Source organism: Haemorhous mexicanus, chromosome 20 (assembly GCF_027477595.1).
Source record: "Haemorhous mexicanus isolate bHaeMex1 chromosome 20, bHaeMex1.pri, whole genome shotgun sequence".
NCBI lineage: Eukaryota > Metazoa > Chordata > Aves > Passeriformes > Fringillidae > Haemorhous > Haemorhous mexicanus.
In genome coordinates, this window is record NC_082360.1 from 11312724 (window position 1) to 11339338 (window position 26615).

Here is a 26615-nt window from a genome sequence, read left to right on the forward strand (position 1 = left end):
ACACGGATGGAGCCATCGCCCAGCCCCGCCACGATCAGCGAGCGGTGGGAGTCACAGGACAGGCTGGTGACACAGCTGTCAGCTCCCGTGGGAATGTCCTGGGACGGACAGACAGACAGACAGACCACCGTGTTGGTCAGACAGCTGGACATGTGGGTGCCATGGGACAGAGAGAGAGAAAGGGGCGAGTTCCTCACAGCGGCTCTGGGAACCTCCAGGGAGTTGTAGGGATGGGATAAGTTGTTCAGCACAAACCATCTGCAGGGGGTGGTTTTTGTCTCTCTGTTCTCCTCAAGGACAGTGTATGAGGAAGGTGTTTTTGTTACCTAGCCAGTCAAAGAGAGTGTATGGTGTCACTCTATATAAACGGCCTGGTTCTCTTGAATAAAGCTTCTTTGCTCTTTCTACAATCCTGCCTCTCACCTGCTCCTGTGTCATTCTCAGTGCAGGAGTGCCATGGGCACACTGAGCTCGGGTGACAACAGCCAGTGCTCATGGCTGGACACCTCCTTTTATAAGGGACTCAAAGTTCTGGTGCTTGAACCCTTGCTTGGTTGGGGTCCTAGCACTGCTCAGCTCACTGGCTGCCTGGAGGATGCAGTGGGGCTTCTTGCTTGACTTCCAACCTAACCCACCACTGTCCTACCTGGGCACTTGTTTACTTCTGTTTTTTAATGAACTAGGCTGGGAGCTGGGGTCTGTCATGGCCAATTGTACCTGTTCAGCCCACAGACCTGCTGTAGCTGTGGCACAGCACGGCCTGGCTCCAGGGCACTTCACTCAGGCCCTGAACCAAGGTCCTGCCCCATCCTCCTCCTCATCCCCACTCTCACACCAAGCAGGGTGAGGCAGCTCTGGTGCCCCTGAGCCCCCAAGGGACACTCTGGCCCCTGGCACAGCCCCAGAGCTAGGCAGGCAGTGCTGTGCCACCTCCTGTCCCTGCTGTGGCACGTGTGACAGGGACACCCAGAGCATCCCATGAGAGATCCCTGCTGGGAAGGGGACATGGGAAAGGCAGCTGGAGCTGCAGGGACAGCTGTGCTGGGAACACACCGGGCACCCACGCTGCCACTTCCCCCCTTTGTACTTCTGGAGACAAAAGAATTGCTCAGAATAACCCCTGTGCCTGCTGGGAGGAAAACCACCTTGTTAAAACCAGCAAAAAACGCTGAGCAGCACCGCGAAAGCAGGAATGACAAGGATGGAAAGGGCTGGGTTGGGAGGGACCTTAAAGCCCCTCTCATTCCACCCCTGCCAGGGCACAGCTTCCACAGCCCAGGCTGCCCCAGGGCTGGGCAGGAGCTGCAGGAGCATCCCACACCTCACTCCTGCTTTTGCCCCGGGGCAGCATCAGCCCTGGGGCCGCTGCTCCAGCCTGGGCTGAGCAGGGGGAGCCACCGGGCCTGGGGCTGCTGCAGCCTCTGCCCACGCCCAGCTCCTCCTTTGAAGCAGCAACACTCAGCAGAAGTGCAAATGAAGCGCTTGTTCCAGAGGTGTGGGTTTCTGTAGTTCAAAGAGGGAGGCGCCTTTATCTGCCTCGATTATCGCTGCTCTTTGTGCTGATTCTCACTTTCCCAGGCACCGAGTCAGGAAGTTCCAATCACTTGAATTTCAACACCCAATCTTTGCAATTAAAAAAAGAAACAACATGTTTTTAGATACTTTCGCTGCAATCATTAATCATCATCATTTAAAAGATTTTCGCCTCCTGGATTTTGCCGCTCCCTAATTTGCATAGAAAAAAATAATATGTGAAAGTAATTAAGATGAACAGAGGCTTAATTATCCCGCATCGCAGGGTCAAAGTGTCGCAATTAATGTTCATCCAAGGGTAATTAATTTCGAGAAGCTTTGAAAACTCCACTTCCTTTTCATTCCAGCATGGTGCCTCCATTCTCACCGACCACCTGCTTCTCCTTGGAATTTCTGAGAAACTCCCACGTGATTGTGGCTGCCAGGGGCTCTGGCAGGGCCTTTCCCTGTTCCATGGCACAGGGGGTGTGTGCTTTCAGAGACTTCTACACTACTCCAGTTACGTGTTCATGTGAAATTCAACTGCATCCCAGAGCCTGCTTTCACAGATCTGAGACCTCTCTGCATCCCAGAGCCTTCCTCTGCATCCCAGAGCCCTCCTCTGCATCCCAGAGCCTGCCTTCACATCCCAGTGTCTGCCCTTGGATTGCACAGCCTCAGCTTCCCCAGGCACTGCTGCCCACCCAGAGCAGCAGAGCGCCTTCCAGGAGAGCCCTGACACACTCCCTGCGTATCTGAGGGGTTTTATTGGCCTGGGAAGGGGACCTGGGGCAGGGAGGCAGGGGCTCCAGGAGCTGGCAGCCCCTCCCAGAGCCCTCCCAGGTCTCTGGGCCCATGGCTGGGCTCTGGCAGGGAAGGGGCTGGGTCAGGCAGGGTTACCTGTACTTTCATCTCCCGATCCGTGTCCCAGATCCGGATGATCCTCACGTCTCCCGAGGTCATCAGGAGCCCAGTCTCCTGCTCCCAGTCCACCACCATCCCTGCTCCTGAGACACAGCAGGGCAGGGTGCCAGTCAGTGCCAGCACGGGCAGAGCTGCACCCCTGGAGCTCTCCTGCCCCAGACACTGCCAGAGGAAATGCAGAATTACACCCACACACCCCACACAGCCAGCTGGGATCAATCAGCTGCTCCAGGAGGAGCCCAAACACTGCTTTGCCCCCTGGTGAGTGCTGAGAGAAGCCAGGACCCTGTGGGAGGGGAGCACAACTTCCAGGAGCTGCTGGGGCCAGGGCAGTGCCCAGCACCACGAGAACATCAAATGCTGATTGAAGAGACTCAGCTGGTGCCACCCCACCTGGGAGCTCCTGGACTGCTCCTCCTGCTGCCAGAAGGCCAGCAGCTCCTGGCCAAGGAACAGCCTAGCCAGGGCTGCAGGGGAGTGAATTTAACAGCTGCTGGGAGCACAAACCAGTTTGCTGCAGGACAGGTGAGGAGGGGAGCACCCTGCAGGGACAGCAGCTCAAGCACCCTGACAGGAGCTTCTGCTCCTCATCCCCGAGGGCACAGACCAATCTCCAGGGGCAGTTCAGCACCAGGTGCCGTCCACACCGCGTTAAAAACACAAACCAACACCCCGGGAACACCACAGGAGGGAACCAGAGAAGAACTCCAGGCTTGGTGTCTGCTTCCAGCCCCTCGGGAGGGCAGGGACAGCAGCAGGATTCCTGCCTCACACAGCAGCATCATCCCAGCCTCTCAGAGCAGCATCCCAGCCTCAGAGCAGAATTCCTGCCTCAGAGCAGCATCCCAGCCTCTCAGAGCATCATCCCTGCTTCTCAGAGCAGCATCCCAGCCTCAGAGCAGAATTCCTGCCTCAGAGCAGCATCCCAGCCTCTCAGAGCATCATCCCTGCTTCTCAGAGCAGCATCCCAGCCTCAGAGCAGAATTCCTGCTTCTCAGAGCAGCATTCCTGTCTCAGAGCAGAATTCCTGCTTCTCAGAGCAGCATCCCAGGCTCTCCTGCATGGCAGCCCGGGTCTCTGGTGCTGAGCAGTGTTTCATAAGCACCAGAGCTGGAGGCAGAGCCCTCTGCAATGCAGGACTGCAGCTCCTGCCCCGAGCACTCTCCGTGCCTCCATCCCTGGGTCTCCACCCCGCAAGGTGCTGGCCCACGAGGTACAAACGTGCATTTGTCTGGGTTTGCTGCCAGGAACTGTCCCCAGCAGGACACCCAAGCCTGCCCCAAGGTGCTCTTTTGTCACCAAAGGGCCACAAGTGCCTTGTACCAGAACATGCACGGTTACAGAGCACAGAGGGAACGGCAGCACATCCTGTGAACAGCCAGTTCCCTCCAGATGACGGAATGACCTTGTTTTGCAGCTTCACAGAAAACACTCTGCCCCTGTCTCCTCGCTAAGCAGCACATCCAAGTGGATTCCTGATCCTGCCACATCCATGGGGTCACTGGTGTTCACTGGCACTCCCTCACCTCACTGCAGGTGCTCTGGGCTGACCCGGGAGCCTGGCCCTTTCTCTCAGCCAAAGGGACTGTTCCTGCAGCCTGCCTGGCAGCTGGCAGGGCTGGAGAGGCAGGCAAACAAGCAGGCAGTGATGGGCATGACAAACAGCCCTGGAGTGTTTGCATTTGTCATTTGCTCAGGGCCCATGTGACAGGATAAACGTGGCAGCTGAGGTGGATCTGGCCGTTCCCATCCCTGTGGAGCTCGGCAGGCAAAGAGCTCCCAGGCAGCTCCACAGCTCCCAGGAACATTGCCCAGCTTGGAGAAAAGCTTTCCCTCTGAGCAGCACCAAGTCCTGGCCAGCTGTGCTTCCAGGGGCTGTTCTGGGGAGGGGCACAGGGAAGGGGAGTTTTTGGGCAGAGCTGGCATTTCTGGGGGCAGAGTTGGCATTTTTGGTGCCTCTCCTGGTGTGCCTGTCAGGAGTTTGTCCCTGAGGATATTCAGCAAGGACACACAGATGGGCAGGGAAAGTCTCACTGAGGGAAGAGGCTCCACAGGGATTACACAAAGGTTGCCATGAGAGACAAGCAGATGGAAAGGACAAGGGCTCACTCCCAACCAGGCTGGAAAACAAGGAGGGAGATGATCATGGAATCCTGGAATGGTTTGGGCTGGAAGGGACCTTAACAACCACCTCATCCAGCCCTGCCGTGGCAGGGCCAGCTCCCCCTGCCCCAGGGTGCTCCAACCTGTCCAGCCTGGCCTGGGACACTTCCAGGGATGGTGGGGCTGGAGACCTTGCAGTTCCTGCCTTGCTTACTAAAACTTCAATAGTTCAGCTCAGTTGCTGCTCCCTGGAAGAGGCAAGAGCAGGATTTGGATCATCCCAAGCAAGGATCTGCCTGGAGGTGGTGGGTGCTGGCTGCAGAGGAGCCTGTGCTGAGCCCTGGGCTGGGGGCTCTGCTCCTGCTGCACTCAAGTGTGCCCTGGCCAAAAGGGGATGAACTGGGAATGCTGGAGCAGAACTCCAACCTGTGTGAAGAGCAGAAAAGCCCTCACAGAGAAATGTCAGTCACTTGGAAGTGTGTGAGGGGAAGGAAAGCTTCCTCTGACTGTGAAATGTTCCATGCAGAGCTGGCACTCACAGTATGGAGTGAGACAGAAATAGCTGAACTATTTCTATGTACAAGCATGGCAGAGATGATCCAGGATTGGCTCGTGTTTCCATGCTCAATTCAGAGCATTTCGGGATGAGGAGTGAACGTGGGATTGAATACTAATGATCATTTCCTTTTTAATTAACAGAGGTCCTACTCCAGGATGTTACAACTGAGCCTGCAGCCCACCCACAGGGCTTTGGCTTCTGGGCTTGGCACCTGAGCTGCTCCTCACTGAGCCCCTCCTGCACCTCTGAGCACCTGAGCTGCTCCTCACTGAGCCCCTCCTGCACACCTGAGCTGCTCCTCACTGAGCCCCTCCTGCACACCTGAGCTGCTCCTCACTGAGCCCCTCCTGCTCACCTGAGCTGCTCCTCACTGAGCCCCTCCTGCACACCTGAGCTGCTCCTCACTGAGCCCCTCCTGCTCACCTGAGCTGCTCCTCACTGAGCCCCTCCTGCACACCTGAGCTGCTCCTCACTGAGCCCCTCTTGCACACCTGAGCACCTGAGCTGCTCCCCAGCCCCTCCTGCAGCCCTGAGCAGGTGCCCAGCCCCAGAGCTGGCTCTGCCCTGTCACTGTGTCACTGTCCCAGCTGCAGAGAGCAGCACCCAGGACAGGGCTGGCCCAGCCCCTGGCCCAGGGCAGTGCAGGAACGCTGCTGCTCCAGCCCTGCACTGCTGCAATGCATCAGGAGCTCCGAGCACAGCTTCCCCCTGAGGGATATTATGTTCTTAGATAATGAGCAGCAAATCTTCCACAGCTCAGGGAAAGGAATTCTTAAATGGCTGTGGTGGAGCTGTTGGTGGTTTTGGTTTGGGTTTTTTTCTTTTGTTTGTTTTTGAGCCTTTTAAAGGCAGCACTGGCAGGTCTGTGAGGCTGAGTTTCTCCACACCAGCAGCTGTTCCTGAAGGTAGAACTGCCCAGGGCTGCTCCCTCAGGGCTGCCCCTGAGCCAGAGATATTTGCCTGGATGGGACAATTCCATGGATAAATTCCAGTACCACTGTGGTGAAAGCAGCTGCATTCTCAACATCTGCACTGCCCTGGAACCTCAGGGAACGTGGCCAGGCCGTCCTTGGCATTTCAGAGGAGTCAGGAATATCCATGGAACACAACACAAAAGCATCCTGGGCTCTGACTGATCATTTTTAATCACGGGCCCTCCTGGTTGAGCAGTGAAGCACATCCCTGCTTCAATTTCCAGGAAGCAGTGGGAGGGTTGGATGACCTCACTCATCATTAATTTCTACAACATCCTCTCAAAAAGTGTCCCCCTCCTCCTGCCAAGGACTCTGCAGTGAGGGACAGCAGGAGCTGGGATGCTGGGAATTCAATTAAAAGAGCACAAACCCCTGGAGCTGCCATTTCTCCAGTGAATTTATTGCCATCAAATAATCTGACCAGAGCTGCATCAGAGCCCCCTGCTGCTGGGGGCTCCTGGAGGGCTGGGAAGCTCCCTGCTGCTCCCTCTGCCCCTTGCTCTCAGGATGAGCCTGGGGCTGATGCCTTGACCAGCTGCTGGTGCAGGCTGGAGCTGTCCCCCTGTCCCCCACCCAGCCTGGCCTGGGGCACTTCCAGGCCTGGGCAGTATCTAAGCATTGCTGATGCTGCCAGGAGAGCACCAATTCCATACATTTTTACAGCTCTCCAGAGGGAGAGGGGAATGCTGGGGCTGCCCTTGTCACCAGGAGGGCAGAGGTAGCTGGAGAAGGATTTCATGGCCCTGCCCTGAGCAGGGGCTGCCCTGGCCCTGCAGCAGCTGCATCATTGCTCTGGAATTCCCTGAACCTGCTGCTGCCCAGGCATTCCCTAAACCTGCTCCTGCCCAGGCATTCCCTGAACCTGCTCCTGCCCAGGCATTCCCTGAACCTGCTCCTGCCCAGGCATTCCCTGAACCTGCTCCTGCCCAGAGATTCCCTGAACCTGCTCCTGCCCAGGCATTCCCTGAACCTGCTCCTGCCCAGGGATTCCCTGACCCTGCTCCTGCCCAGGCATTCCCTGACCCTGCTCCTGCCCAGGCATTCCCTGAACCTGCTCATGCCCAGGCATTCCCTGCAGCCAAGCCCTGCTAATTTTAGCCTTGGCTGGGGGATTCCAGAGCCAGGCAGCAGCAGCAGCAGCAGCAGCCACACATCAGCTCTGCTCGCTCCTGCCCAGCTCCCAGAGCACAGGGATGGGCTGAGCTGCACTGAGGAGCTCTGGACCAGCCCCTGCCAGGAGCCTGGCTGATGAATCAGTGCAGACACAGCCAGCTCTGATCATCAGCAAAGATCAATAATTGATGAACATCCTGAGGTGACACTTCCACCACCAGGGATGCCCTGACACATCAACCATCTGCTCCCCAGCCTGGGGGAGAGGAGCCAGGATCCAGAGCCTCACAGACCCTACAGATTCTGTGGGACAAGGCTGGGGCCTCCCCCACCTTCCCTCCATGCAGCAGAGTGGAATCTGTGACATTTGTAGGAGTCCCAGAACCCCAGAAGGATTTGGGTTGGGCACAGCCGGTCCAGTGCCACCCCTGCCATGGCAGGGACACCTTCCACTGTCCCAGGCTGCTCCCAGCCTGGCTTTGGGCATGTCCAGGGATCCAGGGGCTGCTCTGGGCACCCTGCCCACCCTCCCAGGGAAGAACTGCTCCCATGGATCCAACCTACACGTCCCCTCTTTGGCTGAGCTCTGCCAAGGCTCCGCGTTCTGAGGCTGCTGGGAAAGACTCCCCAGCACCTCCTTTCCACAGGATCTTGACAAATAAACCCCAGCCAGACCCACAGCAGCTCGGTGCTGGCTCCACTTGGACCCTCCCTCTCAAACCCTTCTGCCCAGGGATGCTTTGAAATGTCCCTGGAGAAGAGAGAGTCCCAAACCCCCCACCTGCTGTGGCTGAGGAGCTCAGAGAGGCTGACAGGAACCTAAGGGAGATTCCCCTGCCCAGCAGGGCTGTGCCTGCCCCGGGAGCACAGATCCCTCAAACCACAGCAAAACCCCAACCAGGCACCCCAGAGAGCTCCTGCCCACCCCCCTGAGCACGGGGAACAGGAGCAGCACTCACCTCCCTGCTTGCTTCTGTCCAGATAGATGGACACCCTTCGGGCCAGACCTGTGGGGAGACAGGATCAGGGGGGGCTGCTCAGGGTCAGCCAGAGCAAAGCCAGCTTCAAACAGGGACTAGAAACAGCAGCTCAAATGGAGGAACGTGAGAGAAGCAGCAGCAGCACCCAGAGCAGCTCCTGCTCCCTCCCTGACTGCAGCACAGCCCTTTTGGGAAGGCAGCAGCCTGTGTGCAGCAGGAGCACACAACACACAGCCCTCCTGGGGCTGGGCCTGCTCCCAGCACTGCCAGGACACACAGACACACAGACAGACATCCAAGGAGCTCCTGGGAGCTGCTGCCATGGCTCAGGGTTTGTGTGCCCACAGCTGTGCCAGCTCAGCTCTGCCCTCCCAGAGCAGCTGTGCCAGCTCTGTGCCTGCCCTGGGCTGCTGCCCCTCTCAGGCAGCCCTGAGTGTGTCACTGCCCACCTCACACAAGCCAGGGCTGCTCCCAGGCTTCCAAAGGATGAGTTTAGCTATTGCATGTTCCTCTCTCCTTCTCTAGCTGTGGAAGTGGCCCCAAAGTCAAGTTCTGGCTGCTCTCAAGGGCAGTTCAGAGGTGAGTGTGACATCTTGGCACAGGGGAAGAGCTGGGAGAGGAGGGAAGGAAATCAGCAGTGGGAGCAAACAAACTCCAGTAAAACTCCTGAGCTCTGCAGCTTCAAAATGCATGCTCAGTTTTGTGAGGCAGTGCTGGACCACAGCTGTGGGCTTGGCAGCAGGTGACTCTGAAGACTCTCCTCTCCACGGGGACTTGCTCCACTTAGCTCTTTTGAAGTGGCTACATTTATTTCTCTCTCCACAAACAGATCTGTCCCTCTCTGCTGCCCAATCTGCTGGGAAGGTGGGAGGCAAAGAAAACAGGCCCCAGACTGCTTCAGTCCACAAGGGAAAGAAAAAGCCAAGGGGAAAAAAACCCAGTCCCAAAGAGAACAGATTGGAAAGTTTCTCCATTCCTGTTTTGGCAAATGGAAGCACCCAGCTCTCAGAGCTCTCTCAGCAGTGTCAGACACTGAAAAGCCTTCCTGGCTGTTACACCCTGTCCAGAGTGAGGCAGAAGTAGCAGAGGCTCTGCCCTGGCACAGTGCAGGAGGAAGGGAAGGCAGGACAGTGGCACTGGGCTGAGGGAGCTCCAGTGCAGCATCCTCCCTGCCCAGGAGCACCCAGGGTGTTCCCAGCTCCAAGGAGCCAGATCCTGAATCCAGGGATGGGAACCATACCCAGCAGCCAGGAAAGCTGCTGTTGGCTGGCACAGAGCTGCAGAGACAGCACAAAGGGCAGCTGGCCAGCACTGCTGGGCTCTGCAGAGCCAGGCCCTGCTGCCACCTCGGGAAGGGCACAGCAGGCTCTCAGTTCCTGCAGCTCCTCATCAGTCCTGGGCAGAGCCTCAGACAGGCAGAGCCTCAGACACAGCCCCTGAGACACAGGGGAGGGGCTGGGGGAACAACACACACGGGGCAGCCCCAGGAATCCAGTGAAGAGCTGAAAGAGCTGTGTCAGGCTCCTGGGATGAACACATCAGCTCAGAAATGAGAACTGTCAGCTTTTAAGGTCAGGATGAATGATGATGGTCATCTCATGTGACCTCCTGCACAGCATGGGCCTCCTCCAGCACTTCCTCATCCATCCCACCAAGCGCTGATTGAACCAGAGCACACCCAGGAAAAGCTGCAGCCTTGATTAGAAACATTCAAGTGACACAGAACTCCATTAGCACCTGATGGGTCTGGGAAGGAGGAACACACACTCCTGGAATGCTGCAAAACCTCCTTTAACATCCCAAAACCTCCCTTAATATCCCAAAACCTCCTTTAACATCCGAAACCTCCAGTAATGTCCTAAAACCTCCCGTGATGTCCCAACACAGATTTCAGGGTTACACAAACTGGTTTTCTGGCTTCATCCCATGTGTGGCTGGATGCCAGTGCTCCTTTTACACCCTTTTCTGCCCAGCTCTCCTAACATTCCAAGCAGGCCAATGTCTCACTGTGCTGCCCTTCTGCACGTGCCAGATTTAGAGCACACATCCCTCTGCCACCTCCTGACCCACAATAAACAGGGAAGAACAGGAGCCAAAATTGGAGCTGGGGCTAAAGGAGGTCACAGGTGCCACCCACGAAGCTGCACAAAGGCTGATTTCCAGCTCCCCCCAGCAAGCTCAGTGGCACCCACCTCGTGTGGTTGGCAGCATGTCTGACAGCCCCTGCCAGGCTGTCACCATCTCCGGGTTCTTCTCCAGGTCTGCAAAGTTCTTCCACACCCTGATGGCACCATCGTCTGGGGGAGCACAGAGAAAGAGCACAAAGCAAAGTCACTGCTGCTGCAGCTCCTGCAGCTCCTTGTGCACCAGGAAGGAGAGGAGAAGCAGAGCTGAAGTCACACAGACCCCAAAGCCCAGAGTGTCACTTGAACACTTTCTGCTGGAGTTGTTTTCCCTCTCTAATTTACATCCCCGAAACCTAAGGCTTTGTTCCACTGGAGCTGTTCTGGAAGAGCTTTTCTCCTCCCTTGAACAACACCTGACATTCAATGTCTCTCCATTTCCTTGACATTCATTTTCTCCAGGATTCATCTCTGGATTGGTGCCGAGGGCCACACAAGTACCCACTCAACACAGAACAGCCCCACGGAGGCAGCAGCATCAAAGCCCAGCCCATCAGCAGCCAATCTTACAAGAACATTGTGTATTTTTTTCAATTTGCTCCCCATCTGTGAAACTTTTGTGCTAAGAATCAATAAATTGAAAGAAATATGTCCTAAAGGCTCTCTCAGCTCCCCTTCCCCCTCCCTTAATTACACCCAACCTGTACAGTTGAGCGGGGAGCTGGAGAAGCTGCTGAAAACACTCTGAGTGCCAGGTCTGGAATGGTTCCTTGGGAGAGGAGCAGATCTGACTCACGGCTTTGCAGAGCAGAGGCTGGGCCAGATCTCCTCCTGCAGCCCCTGCTCAGGTGAGGTAAGGGCTAGAGGGAAACTCAGACCCACCTGAGGGGTTTGGTGCTGAGGCTGAGCCCTGCCTGCTCTACGTGAACACAGCCCAAGGAACAGAACTGCAGCTCCTGCTGCAGCACAGTTCCAGCTCTGGGCAGCAGCTTTACCCAGCTGAAACCACCCTTCCCCACAGGAGGGGGTGACCACAGCCCTGCAATGACAGGCAGGGACTCAGGTGGGAATGGCTTCAGCGAGTGCTGGACTGGTCAGTCCTTGGAAAGTCTGCTGGAGAGGTTCCAGCACTGCCAGGAAGAACCTGCAAGTCTGAGCCTGGAAATCCTCCTGAGCTGAGAGCAGGGCTCACTGTGGTATCTTCTGAAAAATCCCTTTGCCAGGACTGCTTCTCCTGGGAAGCTTCAGCTTCTCCACGTTTTGTTCCTCTGGAATGTGGTGCAGAGGTTGCTTACCAACAAGTGCACCTTTGATTAGTCCCATGGAAATTGTTTTTACTTAATCACCAATCCCAGTCCAGCTGTGTCAGACTCTCTGGTCAGTCATGAGATTTTATTATTCATTCTTTTCTAGCCTTCTGATGTGTCCTTTCTCTTTCTTTAGTATATAATTTTCTTTTAATATAATATAACATCACAATATAATAAATCAGCCTGCTAAGAACTTAAGAGTCAATTCTCAACTCCCACCTCGTCCTGCAGACCCACAACAATTAACAACCACATGGGGGGGGAAGGCTGGGCTGGGAGCAGACTCACCTGGGCTGGGGGTGTGCCCAGGCCCCCAGGGACAGTGTCCTCACCTGTGGCAGTGAGCAGCAGGGAGCAGTCCTGCCCGTTCAGGTACTCCATGGCCGTGATCCGCGTGTACCGAGGGTTCCCGTTGTGGAAGTAGTCCAGCTTCTCCCCCTTCTCCCAGTCCCAAAAGCTGTGCGAGGGACAAACAGCACGTGAGCTTCCAGCTCTCTGTGCCAGCTGGAGAGAGGCACCCCCTACCCAGCCTGGGATCTCTCCTTTGCAGTCGGGCATAGTTTGATTAATCATGGAATGGTTTGGATTGCAACAACCTCACAGCCCACCCAGTGCCACCCCTGCCATGGCAGGGACACCCCCACTGTCCCAGGGTGTCCAAACCCCAGTGTCCAGCCTGGCCTTGGGTACTGCCAGGGATCCAGGGGCAGCCCCAGCTGCTCTGTGCCCCTGTGCCAGGGCGTGCCCACCCTGCCAGGGCAGGATCTCAACACCTGCACCTCTGAGAGAGAGCCAGGACGGGCCCCAGCTGTCCCTGCTGCGGTCCCCAGCCCCCAGCAGCTGCTGTCCCCTGTCCCCAGCCCTCACCAGATGCTGTCCTTGTCAGCCACAGCGATGCAGGGGGTGAAGGGGTGGAACTTCACCACGGAGGGCACGCCTGGGTTCCTGTTGAGGAAGATCTGATCGTCCAGCCGGGAGATGCCTGGGGGACAGCAGCAGCTCAGCTCACACCTGATGGCCCCAGGGATGGCTCTGCAGAGCCCCAGCCTCCCAGTGCCACCAGCTCAGCTCACTCCTGATGGCCCCAGGGATGGCTCTGCACAGCCCCAGCTCCCCAGTGCCACCAGCTCAGCTCACTCCTGATGGCCCCAGGGATGGCTCTGCACAGCCCCAGCTCCCCAGTGCCACCAGCTCAGCTCACAGCTGATGGCCCCAGGGATGGCTCTGCACAGCCCCAGCTCCCCAGTGCCACCAGCTCAGCTCACTCCTGATGGCCCCAGGGATGGCTCTGCACAGCCCCAGCTCCCCAGTGCCACCAGGCACCCACCCCAGTTCCCACCAGGACACCCCCAGCCCTTCCAGGAGTTTCTCAGACCCCCCCACAGCTGTCTCAGCTCTTGAGGTACAAACCAAGAACTGTGGTGACAAACCCTTCATCCTTCACACTGGCAAGCAAAGAGAACAAGCCCAGCCACACCCAGGGAAATGCCAGTTTGTGCTGAGGGAAAAACCAACTCTATTTATTCAAAATACAAAATATGGAAATGTTTTGGGGTTTTTTCAGTTTAAAATACAGCATTTCACTGTAGCTTGTGGATTATTTATTTAACCTTCCATTTGAGTCCCCTTAAATTTCAGGTTAATTTGCAAATGAAAAATGTATTTTCCATGGAGACCTTAAAATGATGGGTAAAGACTTTTCCCATCTTGTCTTCAGAGCAGTTTGCTACTCACAAACAGTGTTGGGACCCCAGCACTGCTGGGTTCTGGCACTCTCTGAATTCATCACACAAACCCCCAAACCCAGGAGACATCCATTCAACCCGAGTTTGTTTTAGAATGCATCCATTGAATCTCATTTTCATTAAAAGCTTGTAAGTCTATTTTAATTCTTTTGAATATTTCACGTTTTCGTTATTTTTTTAATGAATAGTGGCATTTCAGTCACTCAGGTCAAGCAACCAAGTATGAGCACTGTCTAGAAAGAGATTTAACTTCTCCAGGCAAGCATGAAAAATCCCCTGCTTTGTATTCCATCAGATCTCCCAGGCCATCTCCTGGGCTCGGGGATCATTTCTGCATTTCTCTGGCTGATGATGTTCTGCAGTTTCCTGGCATGTAGCTCCACACTGCACTCACAGGAGCAGCCTCCAGGGACAGGGCTGGCCCTGGGCACTTTTCCCTCGGCACACTGGGATTTCCAGCCCTGTGTGCCTCCCAAAGCACCCCTGGGAGGAGCAGCCCCCACCCCAGGCCTGCTCCTGGGAATGCCTCGGGGAGGACACCAGGAGCTCCTGGAACTGAGGCTCCCCAGCCTCTGCTGCTCAGGGCAGGGAAAAACCGAGGAATGCAAATTCCTCAGGAAGCTTCATTAGGTTCCACTTTATTTGAATAAATTCCTGTGCTGAGAGAATTCCAGCCCAAAGCTGCCTCAGAGAGCCCCAGAGATTCAGCCCCAGGTCCCGGGGGAGCTCCTGCTGACACAGCACAGACCTGGGGCACGTTGGGAGCAGCACACACACAAATACCCCCAATAAAACGGGGTGCAAGGAGCAAACCAGCACTCCCAGAGCTCAGCAGAGCAGGGAACGTCTGAGACATCCCTGAGTGTCTCCTGAGCTGGGGGGACAGGTCCAGCAGCTGCACACTGTGCCATGACCATGTCTGTCCCACAAACCCTGAGCCTGCAGCTCTGGATTTGACCCTCCAGCATTCCACCCTCCATCCTCTTAAAAGCAGAGGCTGAGCTGGTGCCCACAGCCAGCAGCTGAGAGCAGAGAGGTGGGGCAGCAGCAGGGAACACCTGCAGGAGCTGGGAAGGTGGGAAACACCTGCAGCAGCAGGGAACACCTTGAGGAGCAGCAGGGAACACCTGGAGGAGCAGCAGGGAACACCTGGAGGTGCAGCAGGGAACACCTGGAGGAGCAGGGAGCACCTGGAGCAGCAGGGAACACCTGCAGCAGCAGGGAACACCTGCAGCAGCAGCTGCCCTGCCCTCAGCAGCCTGAGGGGCTGCAGGGGGCCATCACCAGTTGGGCTCAGGGCTGACTGGGGCTCGCAGCCCCCCGGGCAGGGCAGCACTCACCCTTCTGGATGATCTTCTGCGCCTGTTTGCGCACGCGCGCGTTGCGCAGGAAGCGCCACTCCCGCTCCTTGCGGATCTGGCTCTCCAGGTCGTGCTCCTCGGGGATCTGTGGGACAGGGACACACACACACACACAGGAGCAGTGACCCCCAGGAGGGCAGGAGCTGGCTGAGTGATGCCACAGGCCCTCCTGTCCCCTCTGGGCGCTGCGGGTCTGATCGGGGTACGATCGCTCTCTCTGCTCTCCTCAGCATCACCCTGAGATCAAAGAGGGAGCCCAGCCCTGGCACAGCCAGCTCAGAACACACTGCAACCTTTCTTCTCCTGCTAACCAAGGGCTGCTGGCCCAGCAGGGCACGGCCACATTCCCAAACCCCCAGGATGTTCAGGTGCCCACCACCATTTACCAGGAACAGCCCTGCTCTGGTTCCCTGGTCTGAAAGCCATGCCCCTGTGTCATCTGGCCTTGATTATACACAAAATTCTCCCTGCAATTGGAGAGTGGCCCTGCAGTCACAGCCACTCTGAGCCATTTGATGATATTTTTTTCACACCCCACAGCTCCAGGTTTCAGCACTCCATGGCTCCCCAACAAAACCTGTGCTCCAGGCACGAGGCCAGCCCCAGCGCTGCTCCCACCGTGGCTATTCCCACCCTTATTCAGGATCAAAAGGAATAAACTCCTGAGATCTCACCCCAAACCATGGCAGGAGCTATGTATGAGGTGTTTTTCATACTTAAAAAATTATCCAAGACTCCCGTGCTCCAGAACTATCCTTGGATCAATTAAGGAGCTGAGCCAGCTTCCTTTGGTGCTGGTTGCTCCAAAGGAGTAACTCTTGGAGAAGGAAGACAAATTCCCCAGGAAAACCCTGTTTTCCATGAATAAGAAAGTCCTGAAATCATCTGTCACTATTACAAACACTGCCTTCAAACAATGCTGTCCTTCGGAAAACTGCTGTTACTGAGTTGGACTTCTGTAAAATAAATAAAAAATAAGAAGCCCACCCTCCACCTTTCCTCCTGGCAAAGGAAAAAGCACTTTATTTCAGCACAACACCTATTAGACAAGCGATGACAAACGACCCCTAATGAAAAGCAATAAACAAACCTGAGCTAAAATACATCAAAGGAATCTGAGAGGGGAGAGATGACACCTACACCTTAATGAAAATCCAGCTTCTCTGGGAATAAATGAAAGCAAGCCCAAGGAAGAGCCCTTGGGCCAGCAGTGCAGGGTCACAGCAGGCAGGTGAAGGCTGTCCTGGCCCCCACACCCTCCCACCTGTGTGGCTCTGGGGATCATCCTGCCAGGAGGGAGGGAGGATCCATGAATACACCAAGCCCAGCTCTGCTCCCTGCCCTGGCCACGCTCCAGCTGTGGGATGGGGACCATGACAGATCCTTCCAGGGCTTCCCCAGGCAGGGAGCAGGGAGCAGCTGAACCCTCCCAGCGGAGTTTTCCTTCTCTGAGCTGGCTCTCCCTCTGCCTGAGGCAGTGGGTGCCAGGAGGGGAGCAGGGTGCCCTTGGCACAAGCTCCAGAGGTCGATCCAGCTCTCCCTGGTTCCTAGCCCTGCAGCAGTGCAGCACCCCACTCCTCTCCCAGGACCCAGGGCCAAGGCACAGCGCAGCAGCCCCGGCAGGGATTGATCAGGGAGGGCTCTGCTTATGTAATTCTCACCTTCCAGGATCCTTCCCAGCTCCTGCCTGCATGTTCTGCCAGCCCTGCAAACAACAGATGCTGGCTCTGCTCTCCCTGCCTCAGGACTTCCTGACAGCTGGCACCGAGGCTTTCCTGCTCCCCGTGGCTCCCAGAACAGCCCTGAGCCACCAGGGGCTGCAGGGAGAGGAAAAGCTTCTGCAGAGCCCAGAGCTGGGGCAGGGACCTGCTTCTCCTGGCACAGGGAGAATTTCCAGTGCAGCTTTTCCCTCTTGGTTTATTTGATTAGATAATCAATAAATCAAACCTGGAGTGATGGCTTGAAACACAGCCCCTGATTTACCCTGGAAATTAATCCCTCAGTCCTTCCAGTGAAAGCATTCTCAGGGCAAGGTCCATGAAGCAAAACGAAATTCATCAATTAAATATGACTAAGATGCACTCACAGTCATTTTATGTTTATTCATTACAGGAACAGTTGTCTTGCCTCTCCCTGTTTATGGAGGCAGGCAGCAGCTCCAAAGAACGGCTGGAATTCAGCACCAGTGTCATTTCTCCTTCAGTGCTTGGTACACTTCACTCCCTGCCTCTTTCACGAGGCTGAAGCTCCCCAAAGGCAGCAGCCACCAGCCAGGACTGCTCCAGGGACTCCATGGAAACTCAGGCACACCCGAGCTGGCACTCCTGACTTCCAGCCAAGAAAGCCCAGAGAAAGTTCTGCCAGAGAGACTTCTCCAGTCCCTGCACCCAGAGCAGCCAGTCCAGTCCCAAAGCCACCTACAGTCCCCTGTCAGACAGGGCAGCACCTGCAGGAAACTCCCTCTCCTTGGCCTTCCCAAGCTGCAGAAGTAGCAGGGAGATCAGTCCTCTCCCTTGTGTGATTAGAAAACAGATTTTGTTCTCTTCAGCCTTCACCCAGAACTCACCAGCTGGAATTCCCAGCTCAGGGAGCTGCTCCAGAGGCAGGGCTGTGCCCTGCTCCTCTCCCTGGGACACACAGAGCACCCTGGGACTGCAGAAAATTCCCCTTCCCTCCCCTCCCTGGCAGCTGTGAATCAGTACAGGAATGCTCCACGTTTTTCACTGCCTCTCCTCGAGCACTTTAGTCTATTTTATGTGCAGGAAGCAGTAGTAAAGCCACCCCCCACAGAGCTCCCCGTGTCCCCACTGCCCCTGCCCGTGCCTGGCTGCCTAATCTGATTTATTTTATTAATAAGGACCCCCCTCTTCCCCGGGAAGAGGTTTTCTTAGGGAGCAGACAAATGATTCTAATAAGAACGAAGAGCTCAACCATCTCTTCCTCCCCTCGTGCTGTGGTCTGGGTTGAACCAAGCCTCTGGAGCTCATCCTGAGGAGAACAAGCCCTGGTGGAAGCCTGGCCAGGCAGCCCAGCCCCCTGCCCAGGTGTGCCCTAAGGAATCACTCGGTGGTTTCAGCACAGAGGGAATTCACAGAGGCTGAGAAGTGTCAGGCAATGCTTCAGGGGTGATTCCCTCTGGAAATCCAAGCCTGCCCTGCTCTGACAGCCTTCCACTCGGGCAATTATCTCAGCCCAGCACCTGAACGTTCCGTGCTGATGGCTCACCCCCCTCCCGAGGAGGCAGCACTGAAACCCTTTCCTCGTTATCTCTGCAGCACTGCTGGGACACACACATCCCTGTGGAGAGGCATTAATGGAGCCTGGGCACCGGCCCTGCCGGCCATGGCAACCCCTCAGGAGAGGAGCTCAAAGTCCTGACACCTTTGAGCTCCCTGAGACTCCCGGAGCACCTGGAAGTTGCCTTTAATGAGGGAGATTCACTGCTCCTTCCGTTTCATTCTTGAACCTGAAACCTGAGCTTTGGCTAAAACATTCTGGGAATTTAACAGCTAAAACATTCTGGGAATTTAACAGCTAAAACATTCTGGGAATTTAACAGCTTCTCTTTCCAGTCACTGATATCTTTGCCCATCTCTTAAGAGCTCTGGTTGGAGTTTTTCCTGGAACAAGGTTTCAGTTTCTCACTCACTTCACACAGAGACAATTTAGTTACCCAAACAAATCACTTCCGAAGAGACCTGGATGTAAATTTGTCATTACCACCCTTATTCTTGGCTATAACACAACTTCTTACATTTTTTTCGACTTTAAACCCCGACAATAAGGCTCCCCAAGGCTCCCCCAGGCACTCTGGGGTGCAGCCACTCTCTCCTCTGTGAGTTAAGGTGTCTGTGCTGGAAGCAGAGCACAGCTCCCAGACCCCACCCGAGTGGGGCAGAGGGTCTGTCCTGCCCCCAGGGCAGCCTCCCCCCCACCCCTCTGCCTCTTTTACCACAGCCAGGAGATTCAGCTGCAATGTCAGAGACAAAGCAGCATCTCTCTTTCTCCAGCCTCCCACTGCCCCTTCTGGGAAAAAGGGCCTTCATTATTCCATTTATTTACTTTAAAACTCAATTCATTTTAGCTATAATGCCATTTCCTATATGCAGAGCAGCACAGCATTTCAGATGGAACAACTCTGCAGTGCAACCAGGCAGAACTGGGGGATCTGGCACAGAACCTCTCCTCATTCCTGTGTTTTTTGGGGGCTGTGCTCCATGGGGAGCTGAGCTTTCCCCCGGGCTCTGCCTGTCCCACCCTCAGTGACCCTTGTGCTCCCTCACAGGGGAATGGGGGATTTGTCTTTCCAAACCAGCTGTGGGTCTGCTGGTGGGTAAAACCAGCACTGGGAGATAAAAGAAACAATGGGAAGGATTCCACTGATTGATGGATGGAAAAAGAGATTTGCTTTTACCAATAAACTTAGGTTTGCTGATAAATGAAATTAGACATTGAGAGATGAAAGAAACAATGAGGAAGAAAAACCCCTAAATTCCATAAGAATTAAAAATGAAAAGGGAGGGTTGTACATTAGAGGGGAATCTCTGGGATCAGGTGTTCTGGGAAGTCTGAACCTCTAGAGTACCTCAGAAATGGGGAAAGAGAGAAGGGAAATGTGGCTGGAAAATTGGGATATAAAGGAGGCTGCATCCTCCAAAAATTGGAGAGACCCCAGGGGAATGCCCCATGGCCTCTGCCTTTAGTCCAATAAAGTCAAAGGACTCCTCTGTCTCCTTTTTGGACATAAACATCTGATGGCTGTGGATTAATTTCCCTGACACTCTGGTCACTCTCACTGACAGGAGCAGCACGATGGAAGGAAATCCCTTCCTCTGCCCCCCAGGAGAGAGAAGGGAGGCAGGGCAGGGCCCAGCCAGCCCAGCAGGGTTACCTTCATCCCTTCCTCTGCCCCCCAGGATGAGAAGGGAGGCAGGGCAGGGCCCAGCCAGCCCAGCAGGGTTACCTTCATCACGGGCTGGGCGAAGTACTTGGCGCTCCAGTCGCAGAAGCCGGTCTGCACCGCGGCCGAGATGAAGCTCTTGTGTCCCACAGCATCATCAGCATCATCAGCTGTCTGTGGGGAGGGGACAGGGCTCAGCACCTGCAGGGACACCCCAGGGACACCCCCCTGCCCCAGCCAGGCAGCAAACCCTCAAACACAGTGCCCAGGACAGAGAACTCTGCAGGCCCAGCTCTGGGTCAGGGCTGTGGTCACTCCTTGGAAAGGTGCACGTTCCCCCAGCTGCAGGATCTGGGCTGGAGCAGCCCCATGGCACCTCAGGGAGGTCCCAGCAGCAGTTCTGTCCCAGGAATGGGGTGTGGGGAGCAGCGAGGATGACTCAGGATCCAGACACAGCTGGTGCCAAGGTGGATGAGTGTCCGTCACACAGCACAGGACACCCCAAGGGAAAAGGGAAAAGCTGCTCCACTCCCTCAGCTTTCAGCTTTCAGAAATACAATCCTGGTGCTGCCAAACCCCAGAGAAGGGAAGGTGCTGCTGCTGCTGCTGCTGCTTGGGCTGCAGCACCTTCTCCTTGTGATGACAGCTGTCCCTTGTCCCTGCTCTGCCAGGGCTGGAGAGCCCCGAGGGTCGGGGATCTGACTCGGGGCTGTCACTCAGGCACACAAATGTTTACAGAGGAGTAAGCCGTGGACTCTGATTAGACACATTGCTTAGTGGCAGAAGTGAATAATGCCCTATCAAAGGCTGTAAAACACAATTTATCCTGAAGAAAATAAATTAATCAATTTTTCTTTGGCTGGTTAGAGGCAGCCAAGCTGGATTAGCAGCAGCTGGAAGCAAACGAGGGATGCACAGAAATAAACCACAACCAACAGAAAGTGGGACAAACCCCAGTGGGGAGAAGCTGTCAGAGCAGTCTCCTTACCTGTTCTGGGCCTTTGTCAAACATTTTCCTTGTCCTGGGGAACTGGTGGGAGTGGGGGGTGTACTGCACCCCCACGTTGGTGACGCTGGGGCGCACGGACGCCAGGTCCCGGCTCACCGCCGGCTTGGGCACCTCGTTGGTCAGGCTGGAGCTGCTCGTGCTCGTGGTTGGAGGGGACCCTCTGAGGGACAGAGCAGGGGACAGGCTTTGGGTATCGCTGCACATGACATTTACTGGGCATTATGTCATCTTCACTTTGTTTCCTTCTCACAAGATCGGTGCTTCGCTGCGGTGCCTCCTCTGCAGAAACATCACAGTTCCCACGTCCCCTCCAAAGGCCAAACCCACCCCAAACCAGGAGTGAGCCCTGACTGTGCCAACTCCACACCGAGGGCATGAACCTCAGTGTTCTGGCAATCTGTGATGCCTGACCTAAGTCAGCCTGACCAGGGACTGAAGCTTTAAAGCCCTGAATTTAAACTGGGCCGTCGGTTGGAGTCTCACTGGTGCACACTGGGTAAGGAGCAGCAGATCTAAGTGTGGTGTTTTCTCTTGGAGAGTTGTTTTGGGAAATGTTCCCATTTTCAGCCCCCAGCTTTGCCCCCAGCACTCTCTGTTTCCCTGCAGTTCAGGCTGGGTGTTTGTCCATCAGTTAACCCCAGCTTTTATCAGCTCAAAGTGCAGCAGGCACAGCTCAGACGTCACTGGGAATTTGGGCCCCACAGCTCAGGAAAGGTAAAAGCAGCCAAGCTGCAGCTCTTCCTTTCAGTTCAGCTGGATACCCAGTGGGCTTGTTACTCTTTGCCCTAAAGGAAAACAGGAAGAAACTCCCACCTTTTCCCAGAGCTTTCCTTCCTGGACACCTCACCCCTGCTGCCAGCCCCATTCCCAGTCCCTGGGCAGCTCCCGGGATGGGGCTGGGCAGGGAGCACCCAGCCCACCCACAGAAGGTGCTGGAAGGCCGGGCTGCACTTACCCCACTTGGTGGATGTGCATCCCCTTGTTGGTGGGGCTGGCAGGGGCCGACTGGGTCAGCGAGGAGGTGTCCAGGATGCGCTGGGGGCGAGCGTTGACCGTGGCCTGGGGAGAACACAGGGAGCCTGAGCAGCTGGCACGGCCCTGGCACGGCCCTGGCACGGCCCTGGCACGGCTCCCTCCCTCCCAGGGCAGGGAAAGAGCTCTCTGTGGCTGGGGGCAGAACAAAGCCCCCAGGCTGTCCCCAGCACCAGCTGCTTCCACGGCTGGCTGGGGCAGGAACACTTACCCCAGAGTGCCTCTGCTGCCTGCAGGGAGATGGCTGCAGCCAGGACCTGCCCAGCACCCCAAAAACAGGGCAGGGACAGGGGCTGGGCTGCCCTCAGTGCCCCCCACAGCCACCAGCCTGTTCCTCACTCCTCAGGACTGAGTCCTGCAGCTCCCATCATGACCATAAATCATAAAGCACGTTCTGAGCCTGGAGGAAAGGAGGCTCGGGGGGGATCTGGCTCTGCTCAACCCCCTGACAGAAGGGGGCAGCTGGGCTCTGCTCCCAGGGGACAACAGGACAAGAGGAAATGGCCTCAAGCTGTGCCAGGAGAGGGCCAGGTTGGATACTGGGGAAAAAGTCCTCATGGGAAGGGCTGTCAGACATTGGCACAGGCTGCCCAGGGCAGTGGTGGAGTGCCCACCCCTGGAGGGATTTAACAGCCACGTGGATGTGGCACTTGGGGACATGGGTCAGTGGTGGCCCTGGCAGTGCTGGGGGAACGGTTGGACTGGATGGGCTCAGAGGGCTTTTCCAGCCTAAAGATTCTGTGATTCTGCCTCAAGCCTTCCATTAAAAACACCTGGACAAAGCAGCCTGGGCTGAAGCAAACTTTCCTGTTAAGACTTTGATTTCAGGAAGTCTCTAGAGGCCAACACTGAACCCTGGGTCCTTGCTGTTTGATTTGGTGCTCACAAAAAGCAGGTCTGGGCGTTTTCCAAGGCTCAGGCCAGGAAGGAGAACTGCACTATTCCCATCTGCATCATCCCCATCAATCCCAGGGCAGGCACAGCCTGGGAGAGGCCCAGCAGTGCCTAATGAGCCCGGGGAACAGAGCAGCAGAAGATTCCTGCAGGAAGGCTGCACGCCTGGGCTGCCCACACACCGGCTGCTCACACCCAGCACAGCCCCAGAGCCCTTCTGGAGGAACAGATCCACAGCCCTGGCTCCAGGAAAAACCCGAGCAGGACACTCTGCTCTCGTTTGATAACAGCAATCACGCAATCACAGAACACCGGGCTTGGAAGGGACCTCTGCAGACCACCCAGGACCACCCCCTGCCAATGCAGGGCCACCTGGAGCAAGTGACACAGGAACGTGTCCAGGGACTCTGCAATGTCTCCAGAGGGGCTGGCTAGGATGGGACAGCCAGAAGACATTCTGCCCTGGGAGGCTGGGCAGGCCCTGGCACAGGGTGCCCAGAGCAGCTGGGGCTGCCCCGGATCCCTGGCAGTGCCCAAGGCCAGGCAGGACAGGGCTTGGAGCACCTGGGACAGTGGGGGTGTCCCTGCCCATGGGATGGTCTTTAAGGTCCCCTCCCACCCAAGCCATTCCATAGTTCTGCAATCTTTAGTTCCCCAGCACACTCCAGATGTGGAAGCCCATGGAGAGTTTGTCCAGCTGCTCCCACCGAAGCCCCCAGCCCCAGCCAGGTCCCCCAGACCTGAGCTGGGTTCTGCTCAGTTCTGCCAATGGAAGAAAACCTCAACTGGCCCAGCTCCAAAAGAAAGCCTCTCCTTCCCTGAATTTTACAGTAATTAAACCAAAATATGAACCCCTGGAACATTCAAGTGTTTTGCATCACCTGAGGCAGTATTTTTGTTTTAGCAAGAAAAACAATTTTTGTTTGCATTCCGTGGTAAAATTCAGCCCCCGAGCGGGCAGTGCTTGCACACACCGGGGAGGAGCAGTGCCCACGTCCAGCGCTCCCTTCTACATCAGCAAGCTCCAGCAGCACCAAGGGGAGCTCTCAGGACACGGTTAGCAAGGATTTAATTGTCACTGATTTGCATCAGACACTGGCCAGCTCCTGCCTGAGCTCCCACAGAGCCTCGAGCTCTCGTGGTCCCGCTCACGGCACGGCCAGAACGGGACCGGGAATGGCCAGAGCAGGGTCTGAGCCTCACAACCCGCCATGCTGGGCAGCTCACAGGCTGTGGGGCTGTGTTTTGGGGGCTTGTTTTCATCACAAAGCCTCGTTAGAAGCCACCCAAGGCAGGTGGTGCTGGCCAAAGCAAAGCCCCCATGCGCAGCAGGACCCAGGAGCGACGCTGTCCTTGCAGGCTCGGGGCTAAGGCAAAGGAGAACAAACCCCTTTTGTTCCCTGAAGCATCCCCAGATCAAACCCTTGTCCATGGGAATGCTTCCTGTTTTCCAAGCCTGTTGGAAGAGCCGTTGCCTTAGGAAGCAGGGGCAGAGCAGCTGGCCCAGCCGTGCAGTGTGAGATGCAGAGACCCAGAGCCTGAGCTTGGGACTCGGGTCAGCACCAGCACAGCCAGGCCCACACTTGTTAGAGGCAACACAGAACTCCCACCCTCAGCCCCAGCACTCCCTAGGGATGTGACAACAGAATGATCCCAGCTCCTGCTGGCACAGAAGCATGGACACCAATACTGATGCTGATCCACCTCTCCACTGGCCAGGGAGAGCTCCTGAGAACACATTTCGGTCAGGAAAAGCAGATCTGCTTCCTCTTTATGTCCCTTTAAACAGTAGGAGCAACATTTCATTTGGCAAAGAGCCTTCCAAACACAGAACTGAAATCGTTTCATGCATCTAGAGCAGAGAGAGGGAAATCTTCCACCTTTTCCTTTCCTTCTTGCCCTCACTTGGCATCTCCAGCCTGTCGGTTGTTGTAGCCCTGAGCTTGCTGCCCCCCCTGCCAAGAGAATTCTCTGTCCCAAACCCAGCCCTCACCACTCACTGGCACGTGCACTTCGAACAAACCAGAGTTCAAGTCAGTGACTACTGTCTCACGAGAAGAAGTGGTTTCAAAGCAGAGATCTCTGAGGCATTAAGATGGCAGTGCACAATGCTGGCATCTCTTACTGCAGCTCCAGCTCCGCAGCCCCGGGCTGAGGAGCTGGGGTTATTCCCTGGAAAGGCCCAGTAAGAGAGTTCCCACTGCAATGGCTCATGGTCTGGATGCTTGAGAGGCCAGAAAGGTTCACACAGAGCTTTCTGTGCCCAGCCAGGGGACACATGGGCTGAGAAGATGTCCTGGGGTGGCCTGGCCCGGGCAGGGGGAAGCTGCTGCCCCGGGGTGGCACCTCCAGGGACATCTTGTCACCCCCAGGATGAGATGGGATGAGGATGGAGGTTTAGGCACCCAGCCTGGGCTGGGGTGAGGAGTGGCAGGGGTCTGCATGCTGACTCACATGTACTAGTTCACCTGGGTTGGAGAGCCGTTGTGGCTTCAGTCTGCAGGCCAGTCCCACTTGCATTATCTAAATCAGTTTGCAAACGGATAATTTAATGAAGGATACTTAAGGTTTATCCCAGGGACTGATCTAGACAAGTAGACCTCTAAACTGGACTTACTGTCCAAGGTCTACACCTAATTCATACCCTAGAGCAAGCCCAGGCCCTCCCCCATGTATTCATTTTACCTGAGCAGAGTTTAATCACCGTGAAGCATTAAAAGCTCCTTCTGCAAAAGGCAGAGCCCTCCAACGGACCCAGCCAGGTCAGTCTGCCTAAGCCTTGCCTAAGCATGAAAAAATCCACGTCCAAACACCTGGCAGGCACAGGTGAGCAGGGACAGGCACTTACCTTGTAGGCAATGCTGTTGAGAACCTTCATGGCCAGGTCGGACACGTCGGGATAGGGGTCAGCAGCCAGGTGAAGGAGCACTCTCCAAATTTGGGTATAAACACTGTTGAAACTCACACCTAGAAAAATGAAACCACAACAAATCCCAAAGCCCTGCAGCACATGACAATCCATCAACTCCGATTCTTTGATCTGATGTGAGAAAATTCATTAGAACTCCAAACAACCTGATGGCATCTCGGGGAACATCAAGAGAGGAGCTCAAAAACATCCCACACGGGCACTTTGCCTCCCTTTTGCCTGTCTGTGATCTCTGCAAGGGCTTGTGAAATCAAAGTGGGAGGAAGCAAAATAAATTAAAGACTCCCTAAATCATCTCCAGCCAAACTCCTGCTTTTCCAGGCTCCTGAAGCAAAGCACCTGGAAAGGCCAAGTGGATAATGTCTGAAATACTGAACGGTGTAAACCACAGTTACTGCCCTAGACTGTTGTGGTTGTTTTTATGGAACTGTCCACTCTCCAAGTTTACTAAATGTTTAAAGCAAAGCTTCAGGAGTTGAGCCCTCAGGAAGCAGCGAGTCCAGCTCAGTCTTTCCTATTGACATTTGTATCAATTCCTCCAATTTGTTATTTAATGAGCACATCAGCTGTTCGGTATTTGGGCAGAAGGGACTGACAGATTCAAAGTACAACTCAGATTAATAAGCATTTGCAACAACTGACAAAATCCTGTGAACATTTTATTTTGCTGCTTTTGGGGGAGAATTTGTTGTTCTGCCTCCGAGCCCTGCCGGTGCCTGATCGTGCAACGCCCCGGCTGGGAGTGCAGCCATTTGGACAATGTTAAAGTGGCTGCACTCACAACAAAAAAGAGCTAAAATAGAGATTGCAGATGAGTCACAATCAGTGCTAAATGACAGATCAAGCTGTTACTGCTTCTCCTCCCGTGTTTCTGGAGGCATCTAAATATAAAGTTGGGAGGAAAGGGCCCCTTGGTCAGCAGGCAGCTCCTCACCTGGCACAGCCACACCTGGTCCCTAAGGCAGCAGAGCAGGCTGGGCAGAGCAGTTCTGAGCTCTGGCTCCAGGAGGCTGCAGGCTGCCCTTGGGCTGAAAGGGGAACCTCTCTCTGCCCCAAGAGCCCAGAGTGTGACAGGTCACTGCAAAGGGCCAAGGCAGCCCCCTAACCCAGCTCCTCCCTCTCACCCCCTGCAGAGGGTCTCTGTCTC

General features: G+C 55.6%; 1 protein-coding gene across 1 annotated transcript in view; it reads right to left on the reverse strand.

Annotated features, from left to right (window-relative positions):
• Positions 1-26615, reverse strand: part of LOC132336846 (regulatory-associated protein of mTOR) — a 99721-nt gene that overhangs the window by 2588 nt on the left and 70518 nt on the right. Inside the window, exons 21-31 of the mRNA XM_059864741.1 lie at positions 25388-25506; positions 21569-21672; positions 20593-20773; positions 19668-19778; positions 14684-14789; positions 12466-12580; positions 11931-12055; positions 10358-10462; positions 8145-8192; positions 2413-2519; positions 5-98 (exon numbers count right to left, since the gene is read on the reverse strand). Coding sequence (XP_059720724.1) covers positions 5-98; positions 2413-2519; positions 8145-8192; positions 10358-10462; positions 11931-12055; positions 12466-12580; positions 14684-14789; positions 19668-19778; positions 20593-20773; positions 21569-21672; positions 25388-25506 — 1215 coding nt within the window. The remainder of the gene's footprint in view (positions 1-4; positions 99-2412; positions 2520-8144; positions 8193-10357; positions 10463-11930; positions 12056-12465; positions 12581-14683; positions 14790-19667; positions 19779-20592; positions 20774-21568; positions 21673-25387; positions 25507-26615) is intronic.